Source organism: Sinocyclocheilus grahami, unplaced genomic scaffold, assembly GCF_001515645.1.
Source record: "Sinocyclocheilus grahami isolate Dianchi unplaced genomic scaffold, SAMN03320097.WGS_v1.1 scaffold772.1, whole genome shotgun sequence".
Taxonomy (NCBI): Eukaryota; Metazoa; Chordata; class Actinopteri; order Cypriniformes; family Cyprinidae; genus Sinocyclocheilus; species Sinocyclocheilus grahami.
The window spans coordinates 180,237-200,099 of record NW_015505951.1 but is presented as its reverse complement, the minus strand read 5'-3'; the positions used below and the strand labels follow the sequence as shown (position 1 = coordinate 200,099).

General features: G+C 36.4%; 2 protein-coding genes across 2 annotated transcripts in view; both read right to left on the bottom strand.

Annotated features, from left to right (window-relative positions):
• Positions 1 to 3,263: 3,263 nt before the first annotated feature.
• Positions 3,264 to 10,391, bottom strand: LOC107561431 (secretory carrier-associated membrane protein 2-like). Its single transcript, XM_016245875.1, has 9 exons — positions 10,230 to 10,391; positions 9,533 to 9,610; positions 8,010 to 8,084; positions 7,712 to 7,826; positions 7,502 to 7,630; positions 6,658 to 6,817; positions 5,290 to 5,391; positions 4,500 to 4,617; positions 3,264 to 3,764 (listed from the first exon to the last, which is right to left on the bottom strand). Exons 1-9 carry the CDS (start codon positions 10,284 to 10,286, stop codon positions 3,624 to 3,626), a joined length of 975 nt encoding a protein of 324 aa, XP_016101361.1. The 5' UTR covers positions 10,287 to 10,391; the 3' UTR covers positions 3,264 to 3,623.
• Positions 10,392 to 12,387: 1,996 nt separating this feature from the next.
• Positions 12,388 to 19,863, bottom strand: part of LOC107561438 (unconventional myosin-IXa-like) — a 134,982-nt gene continuing 127,506 nt past the window's right edge. Inside the window, exons 38-45 of the mRNA XM_016245880.1 lie at positions 19,290 to 19,418; positions 18,770 to 18,875; positions 18,336 to 18,467; positions 18,118 to 18,241; positions 17,228 to 17,245; positions 16,612 to 16,814; positions 16,057 to 16,199; positions 12,388 to 14,581 (exon numbers count right to left, since the gene is read on the bottom strand). Coding sequence (XP_016101366.1) covers positions 14,151 to 14,581; positions 16,057 to 16,199; positions 16,612 to 16,814; positions 17,228 to 17,245; positions 18,118 to 18,241; positions 18,336 to 18,467; positions 18,770 to 18,875; positions 19,290 to 19,418 — 1,286 coding nt within the window. The 3' untranslated portion in view covers positions 12,388 to 14,150. The remainder of the gene's footprint in view (positions 14,582 to 16,056; positions 16,200 to 16,611; positions 16,815 to 17,227; positions 17,246 to 18,117; positions 18,242 to 18,335; positions 18,468 to 18,769; positions 18,876 to 19,289; positions 19,419 to 19,863) is intronic.

Below are 19,863 nucleotides of genomic sequence, written 5' to 3'. Positions count from 1 at the left end.
TTGAGTACATGTACAGTAAATGAACATACTTTCCAGAAGGCCAACAATTCACTAAAAATGTTTTTTTTATTGGTCTTATGAAGTATTCTAATTTGTTGAGATAGTGAATTGGTGGGTTTTTGTGAAATGTGAGCCAAAATCATTACAATTAAAAGAACCAAAGACCTAAACTACTTCAGTCTGTGTGCATTGAATTTATTTAATACACAAGTTTCACAATTTGAGTTGAATTACTGAAATAAATGACATACTAATTTATTGAGATGCACCTGTATGTATGTATCACACTCGGGGGCATCATGCACTCATGATTTTTGAGGGTGCATACCAAAGACCTAAACTACTTCAGTCTGTGTGCATTGAATTTATTTAATACACGAGTTTCACAATTTGAGTTGAATTACTGAAATAAATGACATACTAATTTATTGAGATGCACCTGTATGTATGTATCACACTCGGGGGCATCATGCACTCATGATTTTTGAGGGTGCATGAGTGGGGGGGCTCGTCATGCTTGTCATGTGACACAGCAGCCACAATAGCACTGTATAACTGATATCGGCTTATGTTTTATTTTATTTTTTTCCTTTTTATTCGAAATATCTCGATCCTCAAACATGTGTAAGTTAATGCGTTTTGTACCAGATTGTTATTTGTGGGTGACAAAGTAGAGTAATAGTGTAATCTATTAACTACACATAAAAACCCGACTTTTTACTTAAATAGGCCTACCAGATATGGGTGTAATGCCATAAAATATTTTGAATACGACTGACTTTGTATTTAATAACAATATTGTAAGTTACTATATCAGGCTATAACATTTTCATTTTACAGAGAGCAAAGAAATTTTAAATGATCAAAGAACATTTTCACTTCAGTCTAGCCAGAGTTCAGGCACTCTCAAAAACTCCCATTTAAATCACTGAAGCGGTTTACACTGTGAAATGAACATCTTACTTACATTCGTACACACATCTGCACAGTCAGCGAGCAAGTGAACAAAACACTGCGTTAAAATTCACGTGTTTTTGGCCCCTTTGGCCTTCCATAAGCGATGACTCATCTGAACGTCTCTGATTACTGTTGTGTCCTTGTATTATTGATTCACCAGAAGAGGGCACTATGGGTTACTAAGTTGGTACCTATAAAAAGTGTAGAAGAATAATTGAATGTGAGCAACCATGTGGCATGCAGGCTGTGTTTGCTGTTGGCTTTTGATGCTAATAAAAAAAAAACTGGGCTTGATTCACTTGTTCTGATGGTACGTAAAAAAATAAATAAAAAAAAGTTTACAAATCTTGTCTTTGGGGTCAATATGACACCATATTGAATTGAATGGGAATTGCTAAAAAAAATCAGTTAATCCGGCATAAATCTGAAAATTTACAAAAAAGACAAAAGACGTCTTTTTATGACATCTACTAAACATCTTATATTGACGTCCACGACTTCTCTAGAAGGTTACAATTTAGTTCAGATGTAGTCCTTGCGGTAGGCCTGTCACAATAACAACTTTTTGTTGTGTGATATATTGCCCCAGAAATAATTGCAATAAGCGATATTATTTTCATTTTAAAGACCATTTTATACCACTGAATATATAATCATGTAACAGCATAATAATGCAAGAAGGCCTACACACTTCCAAATGACAACAAACTTTTAATTTTTAAGAATATTTAGTTAATGGAAATTAAGTATCACAACCTGAATAAATAGTAAATAAACATTTTCTAACAATAAATGCAAAGTAGCAAGTAGAAAAAAAAGAAAAATGCACAAAGAACTTGTATGAAGATTTTTCCCTTACCTTCTTTTCTCTGTAAATTAAAATTTTATATATTTTTTACAATTACTCTTTCTATTTTTCAATAGTGATGCTATATTTTCTTAATAATTTGCTTCATCAGACAGCTCTTTTTCAGAGTTTGGTCTTTAAAGCTCTTAAATTTGAATACAAAATAGCCACATCTGTATACTTACTATATCTGTCATTTTAAAATTTGTGATTAAATATTCCTGTCATCATAACTGAAGCTGTATGCTCTGCTTTCTAACACCATACAGTGGGCTCCAAAGGTACTACAAGTACTCCTGTATCTATATAGTTTTTTTTCTGTAGTATTAAAGTTAAATTGTATCATGTTCATCAAAAGAAATACAGACCCCGCTTAAATGATCATATATACACTAGTGGCAACAAAACATTCATCAGAATATGTTTATTTAACAATAACTTGAGCAGCCCACCCAAATCAAGCACAGTAAAATAATATCTGCTTAATTTATAAATATATACATATTTTGTTCATAATTAAGAACACTGCAAAATCATCATTTCAGTTTGAGAATGTAACAAACTGATAACAGCACATTTTTTTTCACAACAGTACTACAGTTCACTCTAAAGACAGTCCATGGGTAAATATGTTTCTTGTTGGGTAATGATTGTTCAAATGTTGACATCAGCTGACATAACACATTTAGTTGGAGTATAAAGACTAAATCAAAGTGTAGAATAATTCAACATGTAACAATACCTTTCAAAAAAGGTTTCTAAATACATAGAGCAGGGACAAAACTAGACAACTGGATCATTTGGATTGACTGGAATTTGGACTATACTGTAACAATGTTGTAACATTACATAAGCCAATTAAAGGGTTACTCCACCCCAAAATGAAAATTGTGTCAATAATCACTTACCCCCATGTCGTTCCAAACCCGTAAAAGCTTAGTTCGTCTTCAGAACACAATTTAAGATATGTTGGATGAAAACCGGGAGGCTTGTGACTGTCCCATTGCCTGCCAAGTAATTAACACTGTCAAGGTCCAGAAAAGTATGAAAGACATCGTCAGAATAGTCCATCTGCCATCAGTGGTTCAACCGTAACGTTATGAAGCGACGAGAATACTTTTTGTACGCGAAGAAAACAAAAATAACGACTTTATTCAACAATTTGTCTCCTCTGTGTCTCTCTGCATCACCGTAGCGCCATTTTGGAGAATATCCGCTGAACGCAAGCAGCATACGCTCTGGTGTCAGCCGCGCTGCACGGATGCGCTGTTTTTGTTCAAATCAAAGCATAAAGACACATAGAAACTTAATCCTTGTGCCACAGAAGAGCGTACGCTGCTTGCGTTCAGCAGATATTCTCCAAAATGGCGCTACAGTGATGCGGAGAGACACAGAGGAGACAAATTGTTGAATAAAGTCGTTATTTTTGTTTTCTTCGCGTACAAAAAGTATTCTCGTCGTTGTTTGGAACGACATGGGGGTAAGTGATTCATGAAAAAATTTTCATTTTGGGGTGGAGCATCCCTTTAAATAGTGCCACTGAATCACTTTAACTTCATAAAACCATCTCTAAATATTGCCTTCATTACATGAGGATTACAGAAAGAAAAGACAGCCTGTATTCGGACAGAACCCATGTCATCATCTAAAGTGCCTCACCGATCAACAGCCAGCTAACTTTTCACCTCAAAATATTTTCAGTAACCAAATGAATGTATTGCAGCAGGAAAAAACATGAGCTTTGAGAAGCCTCAAATACAGATTGTCCTTTCCGTAAGAGGTTTGGGTTGTTTGATGGAAGTTTATGTGACAGTGGCTATTACTGAAAGGCTCCCTGTACGGCTGAAGATGCAGCTGTAGTGGCAGCGGACTGGAAGGTTCGGTTTGTGACGACCCCCTGAGAAAACTCTTCCTGCGCCTTCTGGAAGCTCGCACCTGTGTTTCTGTACATGGAGTGAACCTGAAAACACAGTGAAAGTCAGTGCACAATCCCAAACTGAAGGTTTGGACAACATTATTAGTAATGAATAATATAAATACACTCTCAGAAAAAAAAAGGTTTAAAAGTTGGCACTGTGGATTTCACGCTTTCAAAAGGTACACATTTTTTTTTGTTTGTTTTTTTACCCCTAAAGGGTGCAAATTAGTACCTACATACTACTACCTAATGTGCATATGGGTCAAAGATGAGACATCCTATTTTGGTGTCTGCATAAAATTACAAAAGTGATTTTATATCCTGAAAAAGCATATTAATGAAAGTAAACCGTCAACTGTAATGTTTCAAATAACGTCAAAATATGGGTGAAATGATATTCCAATTGCATTCAGCATAACAGATATATTTTTGTAAAAATGAAATTATATACTTATTCTGACCTGTATTTATTCGTTTCTGTGGGCTGCACTGTGATCCTTAAACATAGTCTTTTAATGACAACTAACGATTCTCGTTCTAAACATGCCTGACAAGATTTTTTGTTATATGAACTATTGTTGCACTTTAAGCTATAATAAACGTTTACTGTTTTGATTCTTGAAAACTCATTTTCATCTTTGACCCAAATTGGTACTAATACTTGTAATATGTGTAAAGGCAGACAGATAAAATAGACAAATTTTACTCGATGTATGCAAGTGCAAGAACAACCACATATGGTTCACATATGCACACTTACAGCTGTGGCCAACTTACCATTTTCAGTAAGATCACAGACAGCACAGCACTGACAGTGAAGAATCCAGCCACCACCATCATGAAGACTGACACGGCTATGTTAATCTTGAGCACAGAGATGGCTGTGATCCAGCCACTGCGAAACAATCATCATATCACATTAATACTTTCAAGTCTAGTCACCATTATTTATATAGCGCTTTTTACAATGCAGATTGCGTCAAAGCAGCTTTACAGTATTAAACTGGGAAATAGTGTGTCGAAATAATGTGCCGTTCTCTTCTGGCCAGACAAAACCAGCAGTTTAATTCTAGGCTGCACCACAGTCAGATTGTGCAGAGGACTCGCTCAGCTTTCAGCACACATTTTCATACTATCTCACAAACACAACAAAACTTAAATATAGAAAAGAAATTAATTTTTTTTTGTAAGTAATCCCACACCTCTTCTCAACAAGCACACAATTTGAGCTATTATTCATGTTCTTAGCAGAAACTGTGCTGGATAGGTCTGTCAACGTTTAATATCGGGTTAGAGTTTTGTAGAATAATAACAGTATGAAACTGTAAATTAAAAAGGCACATTGCTGAGAAGAGTACAGGATATTTCACCATACAAAACATGACCATGAGAAGGAGATTCATGGAAAACAGAGAAGAGAGCCCACACTCACAGAGAGACCACCCCCAGGAAAATGAACACTGGCAGATTATGAAGTTGAGATCTGTCAAAGAAACTTGCAGAGAGGAAGTACACACAAAGACTCAAATAACACACTTAAAAGAGCGCCAGTGATGGAGAACCTCACCTGTTTCCCCAGCCGGGGATCCCAACACTCTGAATGATGTACACGATTACTTGGAATGAGAAAATGAAGAAGAAAAAGAAGAAACTGAAGGAGCTGTCAGATCTGCAATGCAAAAGAAAAAGTTACAGGTGAGATGATGATACTCGGATGTCTTTCCAATCAAAACAATAAACCTCTCTCTTTATATAATTGAAGCACCTTTCAGGACTACAAAGATTACACTGTAACATTACTTATTGTTTTTTAATGACAATAAAGATAAGACACTACATGCAAAACCATTGTTGGCTTTCATGCTGATTCCATAACGTCATCTTTCAGACCAGTGGAAAGAAGCACCCAAAATACACAATTAAGTGTTGATTTTATTACAAGTACAAATCTATTTGTATCTGTAGATTTCAATTGCAGTGCATTTCTTTAAAGGCTGTTTTCTCAAAGAAAGTTTTTTTCTCTCCTGCACTGAGCCAGAAATCTCTACTTTAGTAGCACTTACACAAAACTTTGCGGTTTTATTGCTAAATGCATCCAGAAGGTTTTTACAGAATGCTTTGGTTAACTGATATATATTTAATCATAAAAACACTGATTTTGTATTTTTTTTATAATTAGTTAGTGGTATTTTTGTATATTTTGTATTATGGAGGTATAAAAGTGACAAAAAGATATATACAAATTTAATTTGAAATTTGAAACCTGTAACTACAATGTCAAGAAAATGAAAACGATTTTAGCTTTATCCACTGTTCAGATACATATTCAAATGAGTGCATATTTAATGAGATAATACCTTGTTAGAATCTTTAAAAGGGTTACTTTACCCAAAATGGACAATTCTGTCATTAATTACTCACCCTCGTGTCGTTTTTAGATATTTTTGATGAAATCTTTGCACACAAAAATGATTCTTGTAGCTTCATAAAATTAAGGTTGAACCACTGATGTCACGTGGACTATTTTAACGATTCCTTACTACCTTTCTGGGCCTTGAACGTGCCAGTTGCGTTGCTGTCTACAGAGGATCAGAAAGCTCTGGGATGTCATCAAATATACCTTAATTTGTGTTGCGAAGATGAAGAAAGGTCTTACGGGTTTGGAATGACATGAGGGTGAGTAATTAACGACAGAATTTTCGTTTTTGGGTGAACTAACCCTTTAAGCAGCATTTTAGAAAAAATTGTCAAACAAAACAGTTGTCTTAATGTACTGTGATTAATCTGCTGGGGAAGTATAGTGATATCTACAGTATTAGTTAAATACTCTATTCACCTGTTGTGACTTTTGTCATTACTGTAATGAGGCTGTGAGGCTGGCATAAAAATGTAATGAAAATTATGACACAATAAAAAATATCAACACTGAACTCACTTAAAGGCTTTGTATACAGGTCGGTACCAGCAGAGGAACGCGATAGGAGTGAACAAAATAAACCAGAGGATTGAGAGTCCGAAGTCAACTCCATTCTGAGTAGAGACCGTAAAATACACCAGACAGGCCAGCAGGTTCAGAAACAGCGTCACACTGTGATCTGTTAAAAAAAAGAAAGACGACGATGTGGTCCGTTATCTAGGCTTACATAGAGCATGAACATTTCCTAAAATGTTTGCCAAAGCATACAACCATACTTCTCAAACTGTTTTGCAGTATATGTATAGTAGGCAGAGTGGAATGGACTTACAACACTGGGCAGAATTAGCAGTATCCAACAGAAAACACTGCACGAATACTGCATCCCAAAATGCAATGTGCTTGACTTAACCTTTCATTTCCAGTGTGACCAATGAAGCTCAAACCATATGAATTTGCAATCTAACACCACAAAAATGTTACCGATTTTCACACAAAAAAATGTAAAAAACACAAAATACTGCAGGACAGTGTTGTTTTAGTTTCATCGCTATACTATTATAGTTTTAGTTAATAATTTAAACTAGATTAGGTTTTTACACTTTAATTTGACTTATTTGATTAATTTTGTTGTACGTCTTTAGCATCTTTACTTTTCTAAATGTCTATATAGTTTTTATTTATTAGTTTTAGTTATTTTATTGCTTTAGGTTAAGTTTTATTTATTTCAAGTAACAAAAATGCTTGTTTTTTTACCGTTTTATTTTTATCTTAAAACATGTAATAACCCCACTGCAGTAGAATTATCGCAAGCTATTCCATTTTGAACCGTCTTTATTCATTACACGTCTATGCATTCACTTACATATCCAGAGGTAGTACATCATCTTGCAAACCCTCTGATATTCCACAGGAATTTCTTCATTAAAATCCTGATAGAAGCAAGGTTTTATGGGGAAAAACTTGGGCAAAGGTGGCCAGTTGTTGTCTTTACCTGCAAGCAAACAATTTCCTTCATGTCAAGAGACCACAGAAGAAAGTCTTACAGAATAAGATCAATATTAGTGTGGTCCACCTAATGCTGTATCTCGATCCCGGAGCTCCTGTTCTTTACGCTCCAGCTCAGCAGCCTTCTTCTCCAGCTCCGCTTGCTGACGGAGGAGCTCAGCCTGTCCTGCAGCGACGCTGGCCTGGAAGAGGAAGAAGATACAGTACATGCTGCTTTACTGCGGTTTATGCATAAACCTAACATCTGTTTGGTTGTCTTTAGGAGGATATGAGTTGCTTACATTATTTCATGATGTACTAAGATAAATACAGCATGCATTAGCATACACATATTAAGTATAGTTCAGCATAAACACTGTACTAACTTGTGGGCTGGGCTCCACTGTGGTCTGCAGGACTGCTGGTTGAGAGGCAGTTGATATGGGAATGGTGCGCCCATCCTTAAATGAGAGTGGGGCAAGGTTTTTAAACTTTTAAACGATTGTGATTACATACAGAGCACAACAGCTGCTTTTTTAAAATAAGCAAACACCAGAAAAAAAAGTTTTTAACAGAACTCCTACTTGATTCTTTTAGGATTTTGCATTTCTTTATTTACTTGACAAGGTTTGCTAATAGAACATCTATTGTAACTTTTAAAGATTAAATGTGACCCTGGACCACAAAACCAGTCTTAAGTCGCTGGGGTATGCAGGTGCATCTCAATAAATTAGAATGTCGTGGAAAAGTTCATTTATTTCAGTAATTCAACTCAAATTGTGAAACTCGTGTATTAAATTAATTCAATGCACACAGACTGAAGTAGTTTAAGTCTTTGGTTCTTTTAATTGGGATGATTTTGGCTCACATTTCACAAAAACCCACCAATTCACTCTCAACAAATTAGAATACTTTGACAGGTTTCTTTGACAGTGGCCTTCAGGTCATCTGCATTGTTGGGTCTCAAGTATTGAGTACATGTACAGTAAATGAACATACTTTCCAGAAGGCCAACAATTCACTAAAAATGTTTTTGTTTATTGGTCTTATGAACTATTCTAATTTGTTGAGATAGTGAATTGGTGGGTTTTTGTGAAATGTGAGCCAAAATCATCCCAATTAAAAGAACCAAAGACTTAAACTACTTCAGTCTGTGTGCATTGAATACACGAGTTTCACAATTTGAGTTGAATTACTGAAATAAATGAACTTTTCCATGACATTCTAATTTATTGAGATGCACCTGTATTCGTAGCAATAGCCAAAAACACATTGTATGGGTCAAAATGATCGATTTTTCTTTTATGCCAAAAATCATTAGGATATTAAGTAAAGATCATGTTCCATGAAGATATTTTGTAAATTTCCAACCGTAAATATATCTAAATTGAATTTTTGATTAGTGATATGCATTGCTAAGAACTTCATTTGGACAACTTTAAAGGCGATTTTCTCAGTATTTTGATTTTCTTTTTTTTGCACCCTCAGATACCAGATTTTCAAATAGTTAAAATATTGTCCTATCCCATGTAACCTGAAAGCTTATTTATTCAGCTTTCAGATGATGTATAAATCTCAATTTAAAAAAATGGACCCTTATGACTGCTTTTGTGGTCCAGGGTCACAAATAAGACATACACTTAAATTCTGAATAAATAAAATTAAAAATAGGATTTCAATTTATTAATTACAATATTTAACTGTATTTTTTTTATTAGCTTAATAAAGCTTAATTAACTTTTGATCCCACAGGATAATCTTGGTTCCAAATTACAACAAGAACAATATAATTCTGTATACATTCCTGTAGATTTATGTATTTTTGACTAGATATAAAGCCAAGGACATGAGGAATTGAGAAAGGATATTTCATTTGAAAACGAAGGTTGGAAAGTGTTGTCATGCTTACCAGAGCACCGGCAGTAAACGGGTTAAACTCTCCTATGCCATCGGCTGCCGTGTTGGTCACCTGAGTAACTGATGGATCCTGTCAGACACATAAAATATGACTCGTCTATTCATGTAACACTTGACATGTTATGCACAGTTTCTGAACATGCGCCGTAGCATTCTTTAAAGTACTTTGGAGAGCCATGTAAACGCTGCCGGTAGGCTACATGAATATAACAATTATGCAGTGCCATAACATCTCTGAAAGTACCACAGTATTATCAACTATTGTTTTTTTATATATATTTGTATCAAAAAAAGTATATATCCTATGTCACGAAATTAAATGAGACGCACCTGTCGGATTTGTACACCTCGCGTGAAGTGAGGGATGGGGGAGATTTTATGTTTGTAAAATGCTTTAAGTTCTTTACAGAATGATAAACAGGTTTATGACGGTAACCACCGAAGCAAAAACACAGTTGTTATATTTTAAAACAACACGATTTAATTTAACAAAGTAACACTTCCTCTATCGTCATCAGATGCTGATTGGCTTGTCAGCCTTGCAGTGAATCGTGATTGGCTGAACGCCTGTCAATCACACCTCATTACTCTAGTGACTCAGAACCTAACAAACTAACCAAACAGGTTTGCAGCGCATACAACTTCTAACATTTTACATATACCTGAAGACATAATAAGTAGATATTTACCTGAAAAGGATTGACATCAACTGGCTCGGCAAAGGGGTTATTATCGAATCCAGACATTTTGTCTTGCGGTAAGCAGCACAGGTGTACCGGGGCTCTGTCTGTGTACCTGCCAGCGCAACTCCCTGAGCGCACACCTCGCTGCGCATGCGTGATGGAGTCAGTCGTCACGTCGCTGCGGGGTTAGTCAGATCTCATGTTCCAGCTCTGCTTCCACTGCTGGATTCTGCTGGAAATGAACACTACTCGAGTTCTGATGTGGAGCTATCCTGCTACACGTATACGTATAGAAACGTACCATTTTTGTTCATTCATTAAAAAAAAAAATTTAACACTTCCTCTATCGTCATCAGATGCTGATTGGCTTGTCAGCCTGGCAGTGAATCGTGATTGGCTGAACGCCTGTCAATCACACCTCATTACTCTAGTGACTCAGAACCTAACAAACCAACCAAACAGGTTTGCAGCGCATACAACTTCTAACATTTTACATATACCTGAAGACATAATAAGTAGATATTTACCTGAAAAGGATTGACATCAACTGGCTCGGCAAAGGGGTTATTATCGAATCCAGACATTTTGTCTTGCGGTAAGCAGCACAGGTGTACCGGGGCTCTGTCTGTGTACCTGCCAGCGCAACTCCCTGAGCGCACACCTCGCTGCGCATGCGTGATGGAGTCAGTCGTCACGTCGCTGCGGGGTTAGTTAGATCTCATGTTCCAGCTCTGCTTCCACTGCTGGATTCTGCTGGAAATGAACACTACTCGAGTTCTGATGTGGAGCTATCCAGCTACACGTATACGTATAGAAACGTACCATTTTTGTTCATTCATTAAAAAAAAAAAAATTTCTCGAAAAACTTTTCAAAGCTGAATTTTAGCATCATTACTCCAGTCACATGATCCTTCAGAAATCATTTTAATATTCTGATTTGCTGCTCAAAAAAAAACAAAAAACATTACTATTATTGTTGAAAACGGCTTAGTATAATTTGTTTTAGGTTTCTTTGTTGAATAGAAAGTTGAAGTAAACAGCATTTATCTGAAATATCGATATTTTGTAACATTATAAATGTCTTTATCATCACTTTTGATCACGTTCCTTGATAAATAAAAGTATTCATTTCATAATTTAATAAAAAATATATAATGATTTAAATATACTGACTCCAAGCTTTGTGTAATGTTACAAAAGCTTTTTATTTCAGATAAATGCTCATCTTTGGATCTTTCTGTTCATCAAAGAATCCTGAAAAACATGTACTCAACGGTTTTAAATATTGATGATGATAATAATAAATGTTTCTCGAACAGCAAATCAGAATGTTAGAATGATTTCTGAAGGATCATGTGACACTGAAGACTGGAGTATTTAGCATCGTCACCTCAGGAATAAATTACATTTTAAAATATATTCAAATAGAAAGCAATTATTTTAAATAGGAAAAATATTTCACAATATTACTGCTTTTACTGTACTTTGGATGAAAAAAAAATGCAGGCTTATTGAGCAGAAGAGATAAAAAAAATAAAAAAAAACATTAAAAATCTTACTGTCCAAAAACTTTTGACTTGTAGTTTATAAATATATGTGACCCTGGACCACAAAACCAGTCATAAGGGTAAATTTTTTGAAATTGAGATTTATATATAACCATCCATTGATGTATGGTTTGTTAGGAAAGGACAATATTTGGCCGAGATACAAATAATTAGAAAATCTGGAAAATCTAAATATTGAGAAAATTGCCTTTAAAGTTGTCCAAACAATGAATGCATATTACTAATTAAGTTTCAATATATTTACAGAAGGACATTTACAAAATATCTTCATGGAACATGATCTTTACTTTATTTCAGTTTTTCTTTTTTAATAAATCTGCAAAAATGTCAACAATTCTGTGTTTTTCTGTCAATATGGGGTGCTGTGCGTACATTAATGAGGAAAAAAAAATAACTTAAATGATTTTAGCAAATGGCTGCAATATAACAAAGAGTGAAAAATTTAAGGGGGTCTGAATACTTTCCGTACCCAATGCATATATATATATATATATATATATATATATATATACACATACATATACATATACATACACACACACACACACACAACTCTGCACCTTTGCCAGCAGTAAGACGAGTTAAACAGCTCTCACACAATTAAAATTCCCTTAGGCCAGATGCACCCATTTGGCAAAGTGAGAAAAGACTCGAGCACCTCTTTCAGGTTTGCAGGACAAACCGGTTATTCAAGTTTTCCTCCAAGAGCTCAAATCAATCAATATACAAAACTGAATGTGGCTGGAACAAGTTAGCAGTAATAGCAGCCCAATAACTCAGACCTTTCATTCACCAAAACAGTTCTTAATTGTTCAAAATGTGTGATTTATTTTACAACCATTAACTTTTTCTCTTTCATAAGAAATATTTGTTCAACACGACTCCACATAACATAAGACAAATCTGAGGCCAGACAGCCGTTTGCTCAATCCTGCAGGCGGTGTGACCCGTCTCAGCAATGCATGAGATCTAAACACCACAATATAAATTAATTCTTAATTCTGAGATTGATGTCATGCGTTTATGTCCACAGACTCGTTCCTGTGAGAAACACAGCCTTTGCCAACCACCATCATCTTTAACAAGCCATGTTATTGGATATAATCACAGTTTAACACGACGGTGACAAATTAATCTTGATCTTCAATTAATCTTTGCACAAACCACAGTGACAAAGAAATTACAAATGGTCTAGACACAGAAATATTTTGCAGGTGGCACAAATAAAATAACTGATTTTGTTCATTTCACAATCAGCTTCCTGATATCAATAACTAATGATGGAGAGCTATCAGAATCTCTCCGAGGGCAACACTGCTAATACAGCAGCTGAATGAGAGCTGTGAATCAAATCGGAGCATAGCCTTCCAAAATGCACTTGTGTGGATTTTTACAGCCAGGTTTTATTTAATAATTAAATATTTAGGGAAAAAAGGGAAATATCGCATTACAGTATATATACAGGCAGAAGAGACCATTTGGTAATATATTAAGTCATATTTAAGTCATTTTCTGGCAAGAGGAATCTCGTGTTTGCAGGGTATGAATGATCCTAAGATTCAGAATGATTCCATTTAGAATACCTTAAGTAATAGTAATCCAGTAACTATGCATTTTTGTGTTTTAACACTGGTTTCTTAAAGCAAGATCGAGGCAGATAAGCATAAAAAACAGGAATGAAAATCCAAACAACTGATGGATGGCTGTTGACGTAATACACTATGTGGGTGATTTGGAAGACTTTGGAGTCTTCATTTAGTGTGGGATCCTCTGGCATTCTAAGACCAGTTTGCTTGGTCCCTTTAATGGCATAATTTCCCTCCAAGCACAACACAAAAAGCAGCACAAACATATCCAGAGGTTTTCTCATAAGACACACACTCCCCACACATACGGAGGAGCCTCACACACATCCACACAGACCCAACATCCTCACTTCTCTCTCCAACTCATTCATGACCGATAGACCGAAATATGAATTCAACAACCCAGCAGTCACTGGTGCTCTGGCTTTGTACACTTTATATATTTATATATTTCATGTAAATAAAATTTATTAAATAGGCTTGGGGGCAAATACATCGGAGAGAATGCTGTAAACGTTAAAGCAGCCCGTGGTTTAGTTCATCAATGGCTTCGTCTCCCACCTTTGGAGCCCGATCACAGTCAGGGAGCCCAAAGGAGAACATTCCGGATCGGAATGGTTCAGCATTCCCTTTGCCCTGCTTTCCAGCTTTCTCACATGCAGATCTCCTGCTTTTCCTGTCAACATGGCACTTAAGGACTATAATGCAGCAAATGTGAGCTAGCAGGGAGGGATGAGCTCTTTTCCATGGACGGACGTGGAACCTCGTGGCCTTCATACCATGAACTCGTTGCTGCCGTACACCACCGCCTGCTGGGGGGGCAAGTCTGGATCTCTCTTCTGCCCTCCGCCCATCGGAGGGTCACGGTGCCTCTGAGGTGAGTTCTTGACACCCTGCAGGCGCTGTTTGCCTTTTTCTGGGTTGAAGGTGCCACGGCTGGTGAACTGCGGTCTCTCCTCTCCATCATGCTCGGGCTGGTCCAGGCTGTCAGGCGGGCTGGATAGATATAATCGTGTCGAAGGTGATTTGGAGCGCAAGCGTAATTTATGGGTTTGTGCAGGTGGTTGCATATAGGAAGACGACACAGAGGAGACGGTAGAACTGGAGTCTATGGAGTCCAGGGATTCAGGCTGCTTTCGCAGAACCCTCCTGCTCTTCCCCTCTGACTTCTTGGGCCTCGCGGTGGCCAGCGCTGGGCCTCGCTCTGTTTAGAGACAAAGAGAACAGCAATGTGAGGTGCGCTGGAAAATTAAGCACTATGCTGGGGAGTAAAGTACTTGAAGTTCTGACAGTACTATCTTAGTTTTGTTTTGACAGCAGGCCACTGGCATTTAAGCAAGAGTAGCTTTTCCGGTTTTAAAGTGACAAAACACTGCATTGCTGTTTTTTTTATGTCCTTGTTTGGCACACAGCTTCACACAGTCGAGTAAAACACATTCTTCTAAAATACTCTCTTATGTATAGTATTGGACGTCTGATTCACTTGAAATGAATCTGTTTGTTCAGTTGATTCAGTAAATTAAAAAAATAATAATTGAAAAATAAATTACAGTAGCTTTTTTTCTGTAGCTACAGTACTGTATATATTTTTTTACTTGTCTGAACTATTTTGAAACCCACATGAAATCTAAATGTTCAAGTTCAGGTTCATTTATTTATAAAGCACATTTAAAAACAGCCACAAGACTGACCAATGTGCTGTACATAAAAATCAAACCATAGAACAGAAATAATAAAAACATTAATTTAAAGACCAAAAGGAATGACAGATAAACATTCTGAAGACAGAGTAATAATCAAGAGCATAATACAATGTAATGAGAATGGGATATTAGTAGGCCAGATCGAACAAGTGTTTTTTTTTTTTTAAAGTGACTTGAAAATGGATAGGAATGGATTTTCTTTAAAGGATTAATTCAATAAAAAATAAAAACGGTTATGTTGTTCAAAACCCATTTACCACATTTGATATGCTCTCTTTGATAGCTCTATGTATGTGCGTTGATCAGTGTTTATATGTAAATAAACACCTAAATTATGTGTGATATAAAGCAACTGTCTCATAAGAACACTTGGATTAAATTACTCTAATATGAATGACTTTTTAATGTTTTCATGTGAAAATGCAGGGCATTTGTGACATTAAATGGATGAGCAAACATTATGAGAGAATACTAAAAATGAACACAAACTAAGATGAACAAAAGTTTTCTGGGTTTGGAACGTAAATGACGACAATTTGATTTTTTGGGTGAACTTCATTATTGATTGTTCATTACTTTAATGAACATTCCAGGTTTAGTTTTAAAACAATTTATCATTGCACGTTAACTCCCAAAACAAGCAAACACAAATTTTTTGTTTTTGTTGTAATCACTTTCTCTTCCTCTGTCTGAAATGGCTCCACTGACATCAATCGCTGGGCTGCATGAGTTATTGGATAATATAACCAAAAGCAAACACAGCTATTTATGTATTGTACTGATCTTTTTCGTCATCTAATTAATTCCAAAATCAAACCTACATCTATTCTTGTTGCGTTTCCTGTTGTACTCAGAAATGAATTATAAAAGTAAAATGGAAAATCAGATGACGTGGATTAAAAAGCAGCATGTAGTTTGAAAAGATAATGTATTCAAATAGCTTCACATTTAATAGGAACTTTCAGTAGTCACTCACCAGAGAAGTCCGAAGTGGCTCCCTCAGAGTCCACATTCAGGTTTTCAGAGCTGTCTGCGGTGCCTATAGAGGCCTCTGACTCCAGAGTTTCATCATCAGATGCCCGCGGCTCCAAAGCAAGCATCTCAAACGTCAACTCCTCCCTATGAGGTGAAGATCAAACAAATCTCAGTACAAACCAGAATAACTGTGTACTTCTACATAATTAAAAAAAAAACAGCATTTTTGATAATTAATTCGGGGGAAAATTGTCTCAGCAGTATCATCAAACACTATATGGTAAAATAACAGTTCATATTGCTTCCTTCTATTAATTACAACTGACATAGAAGGTCAAGTCCTTTGTACTTTGCATTGTGGGATACCTAATGCAGTGCGCCCTGGCTGTATACTGCACATTATATTTAGCAGGTCCTCTATTTCATACTACACAAGGAGCATAGTAGTACGATGATATGCTATTCCACCCTATTACACCCTTTGAGTATTAATATTAATAAGTTTAATTAATAAGTTAATGCAACCAATCCCAGAAGCTGAAACGGGTTCTCTTACTTCTCTTTCTGCAGACTCTCGATTTGTTCGGTCAGGACTTTCTCTTCCTGCTGCATGGCGACTTGTTGTTGCTCAGAGACTTCTGGATCTCTGCTGGCTTCCTCATCTCCGCTCTCCTGCATCACCTCTGGCGCGGTTGGAGACCGAGGACTCACTGGAGGAGACGGTGTGTGATACCTCACCCTGTGCACCTGGCCCTTACCCTGTCAGACAAAAAACACAAGACAGCACTATGAGTGGAGGAACTCGAGATATATCAGGCTTTGCTGTAAATACTGCTACAATCAAACAAAGCATTTTCTAGTTTCATTCTCAAAACTCATTCAGGCTACAGAAACAAAACCTGAATACAGGGGTCAAAATGAACATTTTAGTCCCAATGGCAAATGACTCATTAGGCTATTATTTTGTCATTTGGTTCACTCATGTCAGTGATGGTCAGAAATGTATTCTTACACAGCAAATGAAACTGTGTGTGTGTGTACAAGAGTGTTTTTCTTTGGGCAAAGAGATGTATTCTCTTTAAAATGGACAAAGTAGCCATTTTGGCTCTTGCAAGTGTTCATTTTGAACCCTGGATGGACAACACAGACTCACTTCAGCCCAAAGCTGTTACCTTTCTAAATGAGTTTGACTGCACATTACCAACCAGAGAAAGCAAAAAAAAAAAAAAAGTAAATTATTAGGCACATGGAGTGAATGCAACAGAAACATATATTTTAAGTCATGCAGTGCAACATTATGAAAATGTAATTTAACAAGGTGATTTTGTTACCTGTCTAGATTAATAAAGCGCAAAGTGACTAACATCTAAGCTCTCGAGTTTCTTGCTCAAGCGTCTGTATGTCATGATCATGAAGACAGACGGACCACACAGTGCTGGGACGCGGCATACGTGATGACACTTACGGTAACAGCGAGTACATAAATACCTACCGCCGCAGCACTGCGGGTTATGCTCATAAATCTAACAGCAATTATAACGGGTTTCTGGATTCGAGAGGAAAGGGGAGGGAGAGCAGAGACTGGGGTTAGTGTCAAAACAGAGCTAATGTGGATGATTTACTCAAGTAGGACATGATCTTGGAACAACATCCTTTTTGGTCTTGAAGCAATGTATCTGTCAGATTTTAGGGTTAAAGTGAAGATTATAATTGGGGTTGGAGCTTTATGCTTATCAACCTGTCATTTCCCTCTAATTTTAGGGGTGGGTTTGGTGTCAATTTGTGATTGTGAGATAAGAATGTTGTTCCAGGACCAACACTTATCCAACTTATTCAACTTCCTGGATCAACATCTTTTAATGCTGTAGGTTCAGGAACAATATTCCTGTCAAACAAACCGTCCTAACTCTAATAATTAGCTACCTATAAAATAGGAGGGAAAATAAAAGGTTGATAAAAATGTTGTTTCAGGTCCAACAAGGATGTTGATCTAGAAATAGGTTTTGGACATCTGGGTTATGTGGATATTTGTGAAAATATGAAATTCACTCTTAACTCTTACCATGGACCTGCGGATGAATGTTAGTCGGCTCTTGGCTTTGTTCTCCGCAAATTCCAAAGTGCTGATGTCCTTCAGTCTGGCCTTATATTTATACATCTGCTCGCAAATGATCAGCTCGACACACCTTTGAAAGAAAAAAACAGAAGTATTTTAATCACTACCTGTAACTAAACTCAATTAGTCTTATCAAACTATATGAAGTAAGAGTTGCCCATTACGCTGTGGTTTTCCCAATGTCCTGAACGCTCCGCAAAGGGTCGGTAGTGTCAGGGCAGCGCAGGATGCAGGGAGCAAACACGATAGCCAGCGCATTAGCAGACATGCGGTTTGTTTCCTCCTGCAGGACAATCCTGTAAACAGCAAAAACAAGGCTCAGAACTGCACAAGACTGTGTTCTAACTATGTATGACATTTCATAGTCAGGACATCCTTTCACTGTTCAACATTCTGACCAACATTCTGCACAAAAAGTGGAAATATTAGATATTATTTTATTATTATTAGCAATAATCTGCGATTTTAGATCAATGAGATTTCTCTGTGGACATGACTACCTATAACGATATAGCAGAAACCACTCTGTAACTTTTTTGTTGCAGTCATTCTTGCATACATTTTTTGGTGACATGGGAAGTTGCAGTTGCCATCTCACCTGACCAAATGGAAAATAAGGCGCTCCAGAGTGTTCAGATGAGTTCTGCTGAGCTGGTCGATTATAGAGTAAACCCCTCGAATCGCTTCTTTTTTGTCTTGAAGACCTGAAGAGACATTACCATCTATGTTCAAATATTAGTGTATGTCTCCATAAATGTCTAATTTATTTAAACACAGGGGGTCTAGAACAGTACTGCATCCGTAGACTGGCATATAAAATGTACAAAAAATTTAGTTTTAAACCTGCGTGCTACTATTATCATTTCATCTGTTCCAGATTTAGAATTTAAAACCTATAAAAAAAGTAATATCAAAATTAATCAAAAATAATAAAAAATCCAAGACATCAACACAACTTGACAACATCAATACAACCAGTACCAATTTCACTGTGTGTCTCTTTCTCTCTCTCACACACACAGACACAAAACTCCAAAAAAGACACCAAAACTATTTGCCATACTGAATGCTAATGCAATAAGTGTGATAGGTCATGCTTGACGGGGACATCTGCTTACCCATGGCCCGCAGGAATTCCTCATACAGTTCAAAGGTCATCAGAGGATTAGGCAAGTCACGTAACCACTGCTTGAAAACGCTGGCAATGACATTAATATTATAGTCGTCCAGATTCACGCCGTTTACATCTGAGGGCAGAAAATAAAAGATTTCAGACTACAGATATAGATATAGTTACTATAGTAATACATCTACTAGATATAGTAGATATATTACTATAAATGGTTAGTAATGTACTGTGGACAAGATATCAGAATCTTGTGTTTCAGTAAAAATTTTTGAAACATCCTTAAAACAAGATACATTTATTTGTGAGGTAAAACGGTGTAAGATATTAACATGTTTTCAGAGAACATAAAATGTTGTTTATTATATATGTTATATAAGTAATATTATAAGTTTATTACTATACAGTACTCTATGACCTGAGCTGATGTGTTCAATAAAAACATCCAAAACGTGCAGAGCTGGAAAGGCTCCATAAACAGTTATTAAACAGTAAAGCACATTTCTCACTAATTTGAGTGTCTTGTAGCCATATATCATTAGGGCTTTTCACAGGGTTAACTTGGA

Coding starts and splice junctions, on each gene's coding strand:
- LOC107561431 (XM_016245875.1), bottom strand. CDS start 10,286: ATGTCTGGATTCGATAATAACCCCTTTGCCGAGCCAGTTGATGTCAAT. Junction 5,392..6,657: donor CCTGTATACAAAGCCTTTAA/GTGAGTTCAGTG, acceptor TTTGCATTGCAG/ATCTGACAGCTCCTTCAGTT. Junction 4,618..5,289: donor ATCCCCGGCTGGGGAAACAG/GTGAGGTTCTCC, acceptor ATTGTTTCGCAG/TGGCTGGATCACAGCCATCT.